Source organism: Poeciliopsis prolifica, unplaced genomic scaffold (genome assembly GCF_027474105.1).
Source record: "Poeciliopsis prolifica strain line A6 unplaced genomic scaffold, Auburn_PproV2 SCAFFOLD027, whole genome shotgun sequence".
Taxonomy (NCBI): Eukaryota; Metazoa; Chordata; class Actinopteri; order Cyprinodontiformes; family Poeciliidae; genus Poeciliopsis; species Poeciliopsis prolifica.
Genome location: NW_026562402.1, coordinates 6,473,038 through 6,484,826, shown reverse-complemented (window position 1 = coordinate 6,484,826; position 11,789 = coordinate 6,473,038). Strand labels below are relative to the sequence as shown.

Sequence of the window (11,789 nt, the reverse complement as noted above, 5' to 3'; positions counted from 1 at the left end):
AAACCTAACCCCCTTTCCTGCACCAATCATTTGAGCTGCAAAAATATGCTTCAAATATTTAATATGAGCATTGTTACAAAACTGGTAAGAATTACCAGTACATGCTGCACTTTGTTTCAGTTCCGCTTCAGTTCTCTGACTAACGTGTAATCATTCTTTAGCTAATCCATCAGCATAAGAACTTCATGTCACATTTGCTTTCAAGAATCTTGCTTTGCATTTTTGAAAACCAATGATCTTAATTACAACTAAATCATGGCCTTTAGTATCTCATTTTTGTTTGTCTATCTATTCTCATTATTACCACCTCGCCATTGTTTTTTGTTCTTGTTTTTGTTGCGTCACTTTTTGGTCTCCTCTGTTACTGTTCATCAAACATGTCCATGTTTTGTCTGTATGTGTTTATAGGTGTTACAGCAGCAGCAGCAAGAGCGCGAGAAACAACTCGTTCTCCAACGAGAGCAGTTGGCCCAGCAGAAATCCCAACTCGACCAGATACAGTCTTTGCAGCAGCAGCTCCAGCAACAACTACAAGAGCAGAAGCGGCTGAAAACTGCTGCTCAGACCATACAGGTGAGGAATTTGCACAACTTTGATAGATGGTTTTTAACCTTCAAGGTGTATTTACACCAGCCCTGATTAGTCCACACTAATCAAACACTAGTTCCATTGCCTCAAAAGTCTGGTTAATTTGACAAAGTTTCAATACACATGAAACTCTACTGTGGACCAGAAAAGGCAGACTCTTGCCCACCTACAGAGGCTTTGGTTCAGTTGAAGTGAAGTTTAAGTATATTTATGAATGCAAGAGAGACAGAGGCTGCTCCATAACCAGTGTATGGCCATTAGTGTATTGCCTTCTGGTTAAACACAAGCAAAACAAATGCATGACTGTAGCACTAGCAGGAGAAATGGTTAGTGGTCTTTTGCCAAGGGCAATTTAGAAATCTTACAACTGCTAAAATTTGATGCGACTCCATTTTTATTTACATTTTGTGAAGAAGGAAGTTGCAATGATCACTATTCAACAAGTTCGTTTTCAAAAACCTTACAGTCACGGGTGATTGTTGGAAGTTCTAATCAATATACTTTTGTCAACAGCTGGATATGACTGGACAGCCACTGCATCCCTACATAGACTCTCAGATGAGCTCGCGCTCTCTCCCTAACTCTTCCTCAGAGATTTGTTTGAGGAATCAGGATGAACAACTGGAAGCCAGAGCTGGTATGAGGAAACATAGCTCCATGAGCAGGCTGACCCGAGACACTTCTGATGGAGACGGTGTGATTTTCTATGGCTCCCCTCGCAGAATTGTGGATAGTTGTGTACAGACTGATGACGAAGATGGAGAAGAGAGGTAACAATATATTTTTCTTTTTATTTTGAAGTGAGTAATGGAATACCCTCCTTGGCTATGAGTATGTAGGTGGTATGGCATAAGAATGACTGTCACGGGCCTCAGTATCTACAGATTGTTTTCTTCATGCCCTTTTTTGCCTTTTCCCTGCACCAACAGGTACATGATGCGTCATCGTACCAGGAGGCGTGGTCGGAGCGTTGACTGCTCCGTCCAGACAGATGACGATGAGGATAAGGCTGAAATGGAGCATCCAGTTCGCCGTAGACGCTCCCGGTTTTCCCGCCACGCTGAGTCCACGGCAGCTGGCACCAGCACTGCCTCGACAACCACCTCAACTTCAGACACCAAAGCTGACACATCAAAGATAGTTTCCTCCAGCATCGCTGTCCAGACCATCAGGGAGGTGTCCTGTCAGACCGAAGCTGAGCACCTAGGAAGAGTCTCCCCAGCAATCCATGTGACATTACCAGACCCTAATAAAGTAGAGATTGTACACTACATTTCTGGACCAGAGCGAACACAAAAAGGACAATCTCTCGCCTGCCAGACTGACTCAGAAGGGCAGTCGCAGGGTGTTGTAGCTCCTCAGCTAACCGTGCCAACTACAGTCAGTCCATATTCTTCCTCTACCGTTACCGGAACAGGGCCATCCAGTTCGGCTGACCTTCACGCCCAACAGCGCCAGCAGCAACATGTTGCAGCAAATGCAGCAAAATTTGAGCGACGTCGTCCTGACCCATTAGATATTAACTATCAGCCTCACAACCACCTTCACAATGAGTCCATTTCCAGCCTCATTCGGCAGCAACAAACAGCACCAAAATCTCCACAGGTTCTCTACTCTCCTGTATCGCCAGTGTCCCCACACCGCCTCCTGGAGACCTCCCTGTCAAGCGAGAGACTGAACAAGGCTCACGTCACACCTCAGCAGAAGTCTTATACAGCCGAATCCCCCCAGCGACACCCATCTGTGCCCCGACCCATCAAGAGCACCCATAGGTCCATGTCAGACCCCAGGTCCCTCAGCCCAACCACAGACGAGCACACCAAGGCCAGACTGTCCCTGTATCAACAACAAGCACTCCAGAGCCAGGTAAAGTCACTGATGCTGGGCCGATGGTCCAAAAAGCTGTTAACAGTGATGATACCGGTTATAGGAGCTGTATTTATTCTAAGAATTTCATATATAAAAAAATTCCTTCAGATTGTTTATAAACATCAAGATCTTTGCGTACACAAAATCTTTTCAACTACTCCTTATAGTATTCAAAGAACTGGGCTTATCATGTACTGATTTTGAAAGCTGTTACAATAGGGGAATTACAGCTGTGCAAGTCCTCAAAATGTACTTATTGATGAAACTTCTTAACCTTATTTTTTTCTGTTCTTTTGTTGTATGATGTCACTCCAGTTCCCAAAGTTTCAGTTTCAGTTCTCAGGAGCCCCCTTTGGGTCCACTGTAGAAGTAAAGTATATTTATGTATATTTATTTTAAAGGGTATCGTTTTACCCCTGTTGTACTGACTTATTAGAAATTCTTCTGTACTGGGAAAATTGTCAAGTTCTGGGTGTCTTCCATTTATTTTTTGGGTAAGAAGCTGAAATGTTTGGGAACAACTGAAATGGATAAAAGAGTAAAATTTTAACATTTCATAAAATAACTTGTGATTTTCATCACCACATGAGCCTTGTTTCAATTGAAAGTATATTTATTAAGCTGAGCATGTGATTAAAGGATTAGTTTATAGTAAAAATTTCAATTTGTCACAATCTTCTGAGTATGTTTTCTCTAATCTCTTGGGATCCTCTCAAATGTATCTACCATATTAACTTGACACTAATTTTCTTGTTTCTGTACGTCTTCTAACAAACTTCACTCTTGTTTCCTGTTGTCTTTGTCTGTTTGTCTTTATGTGTCTCCTTTGTCGACCTTGGTCTCTTGGTGCATCCTTTCTTTGTTTCCTCTCTTCCTTGATCTTTTTCTCCATTTGGATTTTCCTCCTTTCCTACTTTGTTGAATATTAATTATTTTTTGTGCACATTTCTTTATTCACTTTTTTTTGTCATTCTTCCACCGCTGTCTACACTGGTTGAAAACATTCTTGGATCACTTTTGCTTTGGTGCACACTTTATTTTTACTCTTTTCGGGTTTCTTCTCTTTATTTCTTCCCTGCATCACTTCTCATTTTGTTGTTTTCCCAAAATCATCCCTCTTTGTTTTTGTTCACTTTCTTGTCTGTATTAACACCTTGTTCATCTGTGTCCTTCTTCCTGTATTTTTCTCATTCTTGTACATCCGATATTTTTACTTAATTGGGTAAATCTATTATCTGCAATTTTCCATTTATTCTCCATTTTCCAATTAACCTTCTCAATCTCATATCCCATCAACTGTTCCTTGTGCACCCTATTATTTCCCCCTCAAATGCTCTCCATGTTTTGTTTTGTTTTTGGCCTCCACACATTTTCCCACCCTTCCTTCCCCCTCTGCCCTTTCTTTCTCTCTCTCCAGCTGGCAGCCTTACAGCAAAGCTCTTTGCTTCGGAAGGTTAAGCGAACCCTGCCCAGCCCTCCTCCAGACGAGACTGCTACATCAGCTCACTTGACCATGATGACACCTGCCCAACAACAGATCTACTTGTCCTCTGTGCCCAGCCTCAAGCCCAGCTCAAGGTCTGGCCTGGCTGCTAAAGCCAGCCTCCTCAAAGATCTCACCCACGAGCTGAAGGCCGTGGAGCAAGAGTCTACTAAGCTTAGAAAGCAACAAGCTGAACTGGAGGAGGAAGAGAAAGAAATTGACGCTAAGCTGAGATACCTGGAACTGGGAATTCATCAAAGGAAAGAGACTTTGGTAAAGGAGAGGGAAAGAAGGGACATTGCCTACCTAAGATGTATGGGGGACACCAGAGACTATATGTCTGACAGTGAGTTGAATAACTTGCGTTTAGCAGCTGCTGCTGCATCACATGAGACAAATGGGCTACTAACAACCAGACCAAGCACTGCTCCACTTAGCCAATTTACCAGTGACCTCAACACAGCAGCCCAGTACCCACCAACCTCATCCTTCATCTCTTGTCAATATCCCCAGAGCCAACCACCAGCACCTTCTCAGCAATCAAGTGTGCCATACCAGTCATCCACATTCAACCAGCCTCCTTACCCAACAGTGTCGCAGTCACAGGCCCTGCCACAGCCCATGACCCTTCAGACGCATCCCCCTCCTCCTGGACCTACCTTTCAACCTCAAACATCCTATCCTTCCCACACCTATCCACAAGCTCAACCCCCTTACCCCCAAACTGATTCGGGGTTACCATCTGCACCTCAACCTCAGCCTCCAGCAGGGCCTACAGGTTTTGGACCTGCACCACCTGGTCAGCCACCATACCCCACCCACAGCTCACCTTATCCCAGCGCTGTGTCCCCCTACCCCACCCAGACAACCCCATATTCTGGGCAGCCCCAAGTTGATATTCTTACAGTTCACCCTGGAAGACCCAGACAGACATCACTTGCTGAACTTGAACATAAGATACCAACCAACTATGAGATTATCAGCAACCCGACAGTTGTGGTCACAACCACAGCCCAAGATGCTACCTTTTCCAGTGCAGCGCCAGCCTATGGTCCGTACATAGGAACAACAACAATAGCAAGCTCCTATGGGCCGTATGGATCTGCACCTGTTTCCAGCAGTTATGGTGGTTACTCCACAGTGCCTCCAAGCACTTATGGTCCATATACATCAACCCCAGCTAGTTCATATGGCCAGTACACAACAACTACTGCTAATACATATGGCTACACCACCACCACAGCAAGTTCCTATGGACAGTACACTTCAACAGTTTCCAATGCCTATGGACACCCTGTAGACAGTCCTTCCACCTACAGCACAGCAGAAGGAATGTATGGGGCTCCTGGTTTAGAGCAAAACATTCCAAGAAACTACATGATGATCGATGATGTGAGCGAGCTGACGGCAAAGGACGGGCTGGGCACGACAGCAGGGGATATGATGCATCATGGCAGTAGCGGGCGTTACCCTGGCGACATCCATGGTCATGGCAGCACATCTGGCAGCACGGCGCGTGGGGGACCTGGCAGCTCCCCCTACGGCAGGGCACCTGAGGAGGAAGCAGCGATGCAGGATGAGCTGTACGACCACCACGGCAGGGGTAAGAGCAGCTACAGGCACGGACCTCTAGGGGGCAGCAGCAGCAGCGTGAGCACTAGCATGGGTGGGGGATCCCCCTATTACTATGACTACGACTACAAACTTGCCAGCATCCGCTCCGGGGTACAGAAACCTTTGGCGTCCTCCAGAAGCCTTCTGGCCCCCGCTGTCATGTCCTCCAAGCGCAGCAAGCACAGGAAGCTGGGGACGATGGAGCAGAAAATTTCAAAGTTTTCCCCAATAGAGGAGGCTCGAGATGTCGAGGCAGATTTGGCCTCCTATTCTACAGGTGAGGCTTACCCCTCATCTCACATTCGAGGGCGCCAGCTGATCGAGGATTATGGCTTCAAGAGGAGTGCCTTTGATGGCACCAGTGGCACAACTCATGGAAGTCGACACTATGGTATGATGGTGGATGAGGACGATCGGATTTACTACACCTCAACTGGCCGCTCCCGTTCCCATGGCTATGGCATGGACAAGATCTCAGCCAGAGATTACCATGGCTATCGAAGCAGATCCTATGAGAGAGACGACCGCTCCTACCGTTCTGGCTACAGAGGACGCCATCCAACTCGGCAATACTCTGAGGAGGAGAGCCCACTCAGCCCTTTGGGGAAGTTCATGGGTTCTGGGAGATCTTCGAGCTTAGGTCGTGACCCATATGACAGTCGCAGCAGTAGATATTATTACTATTATGGCAATTATGGCTCCAGTCACTCGCTGCCAGATGTTCAAGACCATATAAGGGACCTTCCCCGGACACATGTCTACAAATCGGATGATACATACATTATTGATGATTATCATTGTGCTGTGTCAGACAGTGAAGGTAATTGTGGGAGCTAAATCCCCACAGTCTCACTACCTACTACTGCTCCCACCGTTTATCTAAACGTCCCCCACCCACCCAGAAGCTAGCTTAGCAAAATAACAAAAAACAAAGGACAGAGATAGTCGTTGCATGTCAGTGTTTTCTTCGTCCTGAGAGTTACTCGGAGCTCTATAAGTCGTGGACTGCTGTCTGTCTGTCTGCCTGCCTGTCCGTCCTTCCGCCTGTCCGTCCAGCCGTTTCTTTGTTCAACAGTGGCATGGTTCTTCAGCGTGGTCGTCTTTGTCTTCACAACACTGACTGACTTAAGAGGTCTTTGCACGACAGCAATAGTTTTTTCTTCAACATGTTGTTGGCTCTGTTGCACTGTTAATGTGTTTCGATATAAGAAGTTTATGTCAACACTGCAAAATTTTGTCTAGACAAAGTTTTCTATATTCCATTTGTCAAAGGGCATTTTATTTAAAAGTGTTCCAAAAAATAAATAAATCAGAACAATACTGACTGTTTGAGGAGAAAAGTTTTAAATGATTCCTTGAGCAGTCAGTAAAGATATGTAGGAAAAAGATCTGCTGTATTAGACGGTTTTGCAGTGTTTAATATGTCCTGTTTAACTTGTCTTGTACTTGTGGAGTAAATCTGTGCATGAGTGTAAAATTTTACTTTCTGCCTTTCTTTCTGTGTCTTCCCCTATCTATCTTTTTTTCTTTTTCTTTTTTGCATGCGGTTGGTCTTCCTTCTGCCCTCTTCCTTCTTACAGCCTGCATGCCGCTCTCTCCAAACGACATGGAGATTGATTGTGATCTGCTCTCGGTTTCCAAAGCCTACCATCTGGGCCAGGAAGAAACTGACTGGTTTGAGAAACCACGGTCCAGTTCTCGACACTACGGCAGCAGCCACTCTGGAAGAAGTCGGCATGGTGTCAAGCACACCTATCATGATTATGATGAACCTCCTGAGGAGGACCTGTGGCCGCAAGATGAGTACAGCCATGGTGGGCGGCATTCATCATCACGTGACCACAGGCACCATGGCACCTCTAGCCGGCACTCTTCCTCCCGTCACTCAGATGAGCCGAGATCCTCGAGGTCATCTAAGGGGCATCCCAAAGACCCGTCTATGCGCCATGACCCCTCAGGACGTTCTTCATCTTCAGGAAGGCGTGGTGAGTCCAGGTCTGGAGGGTATCACTCTTCCGACTACTCCCGGGATCCATCTGGACATCATCACGGCCAAAGATCTTCCAGGCAGGGAGATCCACACAGATCATCTCGCAGCAAATCCCAGGGCCAAGTGGACATGCAGGGTCAACCACCAGGTAAACAAGGTGCACCTGTAAATCCGATAAATGAAATGGAGCACACAAAAGTCGCTAGTTGATGACTGAAATGTAGACATTGCCTGCATCAATGTGTAAATATTTAAACATATTCTTAAAGAATACAAAATTAGCTTGAAAAAAATATTGAAATTGAAGTAAAGTTTTTACCTGATTGTTTGCTTTCTACTAAAGATAAAACTTTGCCAAGATTTTGCCTTAATAGGCAAAGGAAACAGATTAAATCTGTAATAAGAATATTTAAGAACACATTTTGTTGACCATCCTGGATAGATCAACGAGATTGAGGTGAAAGGGAGAAAATTTGCAACTTCAGTAATAAATCTGATGATCGATCTCTAAACATTGATAGGATAGCCTTTGCTGTTGAGATTAATTTTGATGCATTTTTTTATAGTCAACAATCCCCTCAGGGATCAACAATTTTTAATTAACAATATCGAGTGCAACTTTTCAAAGGATACGTTTTCCCTGAAGGCATCATTGATCTTTGCATAAAAACACATTGTTGTCTCACTGCTGCTGCTTCTCTAAAATGCTCCACTTCAAGGAAAAGAAAATGTCAGTAAAACATCAGTGAAAGAAACCCTTGACTTTTACATGGACTTTATTTCAAAAAGGGATAGATAATCCGACACCGTATTTTATTGTTATTTATTTATGCTTTTATGTCCTCTTTGGTAATAAGATGAATCAGATTTTGAATTGCTTTGGTTTAGAAAAAATACATAAAACTTTTCACCTTCAAATAGGCTCATCCAGGTCCGGCAGCAGTACTGGGCGAGCCCAGGGCTCTGCTGGTGGTCCTCTAGGATCCGGGCGACTAGGCGGTCCCGGTTCACAGCCGGATGGGACCCAAGGACAGAGGACTCAGCTCCAACAGCAGGCCCAGACAGCTGCAGCCAGACCAGGACAGCCTGGCACAGCATCGACCACAGGTCTTCAGCAGCAGCCGCCAGCCCAAGGTCAAGGCATGGGCATGGGGATGGGCATGGGGATGGGCATGGGCATGGGCATGGGTCAGGCCCAGGCCAAACCAGGGCAAATGGGACCAGCAGGCATGCCGATGGGGCAGTCTCGACCAACTGGTGCAGCAGGAACCACACCGCCCACCATGGTGAGTAATGGGAACAGAAACAACTCACGTCTGCACGCCATTTTGTGTCTGATTTCCTGTCACCAGTGTTTATTTGACCTGATGGAAACAGTTCCAATCTAAGCTTTCTGAAAATGCAAGAACAGAACTCAAAGCAAGTTATTAAAGCGCAGTGTCTTGGCTCCTGACATATATATCTTAGAGAGTGGACACTTTCCTGAAGCTTCCAGTATTTCAAAATCCTGCATGATCCATTGAGGTTGAAAGTGTAAAACAAACTTCTTTACTCTTTTCAGCCTTCCTGTTCTTATCTGAAAGTCTCAACATGCAATGAACAGTTTCTCTTCAACACTGTTACAGCTACGCTCTTCCCATATTTTTACTTTAAACATAATAAAAAGTACTTACTTATTCACTCAGTCATAGCTTCAACACTGAAAGTTTGTTGGTTTCAGTGGAATCTTTCAAAACTTATAAATACAATCTGAATGGAAAGAAGTAGATTTTTCTGTTTTTGGCTTCTAATTTCTGATATTTGTTTTTGACAAGTGTGTATTGTGTCTGTTTTTTTCCTTATGTAACAAGAGGATTTTTTTCATGCTGTGTCAGTTTCTCCTTTTTGGAAACTGACACAGCATGCTATTTTGCTCAGAGCTTCACTCCTACTCCATAAGTCTGTTTTTACGACCATCTCTCCTGTTTGTTGTCCTCTTATTTCTCCCTGCGCTGCTTTTGATCAGTTTCCTGACAGCCACCAGGTCCCATTTCAGATAGTTTACTGAAATTCGTGTATGCCTCTGCTGGCAGACCTTATCTAACACCCTGATTAACACAGAGAAAGCTGATAACCCAATGCAGCTGATTCACTGTCTGCGAGACGCCCAAGAAATTGGCACTTAAGATTTCTCCCTGCAAAAATCTATTCCTGCATTTACTCCATCAATCCATTTGAAGCTATTTTTCAGAAGGAGTGTCAGACTGTGATCATTACACTTTAAATACACATTCAGAACAGACTGATGACTTTGGTTTTAGTAAGTGTACATATGAATACTGTCTATATTCACGGGATGCCATCAAAAACTACCCAGTTCTCATTTACTGCATCTTCTTCGCACTTTTTCTCTCTCATCCTTAGATGCCAATGTGGGGTGCAGATAATGCCTGAAATCTGTGGGCTAATATTTACTAAAAACTAAACTGAATGCATATTTCTGATTTGTTGATATTTTTGATAGAAAGCAGTCATGTTGGAATTTCACTTCAGAGTTGATGTAAAGGTTTCTTGCGGAAAGTATAACTTCCAAGTTCAAATGAAATGCACTATTAATTAGCACGATAGTTTGATGAGGCACCATTTATATTTTGGAAATTTTTATTTTGTAGTAATTACTAAAATCCAGCCACTTTTTCTACACTTTGTATAAAAGTTCTAGACCCTCATCTATGAAGAAATTATTGCAACAAGACTGACATTTTAAAGGAAATGCTCTGATTTTACTCAATGTTTTATTGCGACGTGTGTAATGTGCCAGCTTGATAGTGAGGGAAGCTGTGCCATGAAACTTACCAAAAAAAATGTGCCCTATAAACAACTATACCGCTTTGAATAGAGAAAAGTGCCAAGTCAAATTACATCTTGGCCACCATTAAAATATAAGTTTTGGCTGTTTCACTGTATCAAAATATGAACAATGCCTCATTCGGCTTTTGTTTGCGAGAACAGATGAATACTGGATCCTCATGATTCCACCTTCAGATTACATAACATGTTTTTCTCTCCCACAGCCCTCTATAATCACAGATTTAGTGCCAAATTAGCCTAAACACAGCAGCGTCTGTCTGTTTTTCTTCTATGCAGACAAAGATCGACACACCTCCGGTAACGGCAATTGGGGCGAAAGCAGCACCTGTCATGGCCTCGAAGGCAGGCCAGCCCCCACTCACAGGAATAGGTGATGCTCAATCACAACACACATACACGTAAAATCCCATCACCCTCGCCACTCACCTGTTGTCCACTATGCATTAATTATGTCATTATAGTTTGATGTGCTACCTAATCTGAGGTAAATCTGAGGATCATCCCTCGGTGTGAAAGCCCAACAGTGTTAGGTTATTACATAATTAGCCACTGAAATAATGATTCATGAAGGTTTTAAGATTTTATCTTTATACTGAACGATTAAGCCGAATGCCTTTCATACATCAATCTCACAACACTATAATAGTGTCTTTCATGCAGCAAATATAGTATGCCCTCCACTTTGAGCAGCATTTACTTCTTCCTACCTGGACTACATTTATTTCTCTGCCCTTTCTCCTCTGTGTCCTTCTACTGCTCAGGCTCCAAAGCAGCTCCGAGACCCGGCGGCATCGGCAGTGCAGCGGCAGGTCAGCCCGGCATGGAGGGAGAAGGAATGTTTTCCAAGATTCTTCCTGGAGGCGCTGCTGAGCAGGCCGGCAAGCTGGGAGAAGGTACGGCAGACTACTGAAACCGCGTCGCAAACAGGACGAGTTTGGGAACTTATTGAGTTGTTATTATGACCGAAATGGGAGTCTTTTAAGAAACACAAAGTTAACTGGATGAACAGAGCTGCCTCAGAGGCTTTCAAATGTCTTTGCCTGATTATTATTTGTTTCACCAAAACGATTCAACAGTGAGGAAACGTTTCTAAGCGTTAGTTGATTTTTTTAAAGCTACATCTCTAAAGAGCTCAATTTTGCAACAGCTTCATCACTGTGACAGGAAAAAAACAATCTGACATAAAAAAAAAAAGCTACTGTCACAATGTGAGCGCAAATACAGAGAAATAAAGTTTTATAAAACATTTCCTCCTTTTCAAATGTCTAATGAGATGAAGGCTGGTCAGTGGAAGGCCTGCTGTTGCCTCTGTACATTTTTCTACGATGTTACATTCTTTTATTATTTATTTATTGACTATTTCCCTATCAGGAAGATGACAGTATGATGCTCTGT

The 11,789-nt window shown here is 43.9% G+C and overlaps 1 protein-coding gene across 1 annotated transcript in view; it reads left to right on the top strand.

Annotated features, from left to right (window-relative positions):
- The window catches only part of bsna (bassoon presynaptic cytomatrix protein a), an 88,101-nt gene that overhangs the window by 62,299 nt on the left and 14,013 nt on the right, over positions 1 to 11,789 (top strand). Inside the window, exons 5-12 of the mRNA XM_055048352.1 lie at positions 409 to 573; positions 1,102 to 1,358; positions 1,518 to 2,454; positions 3,875 to 6,374; positions 7,198 to 7,692; positions 8,466 to 8,830; positions 10,671 to 10,764; positions 11,156 to 11,287. Coding sequence (XP_054904327.1) covers positions 409 to 573; positions 1,102 to 1,358; positions 1,518 to 2,454; positions 3,875 to 6,374; positions 7,198 to 7,692; positions 8,466 to 8,830; positions 10,671 to 10,764; positions 11,156 to 11,287 — 4,945 coding nt within the window. The remainder of the gene's footprint in view (positions 1 to 408; positions 574 to 1,101; positions 1,359 to 1,517; positions 2,455 to 3,874; positions 6,375 to 7,197; positions 7,693 to 8,465; positions 8,831 to 10,670; positions 10,765 to 11,155; positions 11,288 to 11,789) is intronic.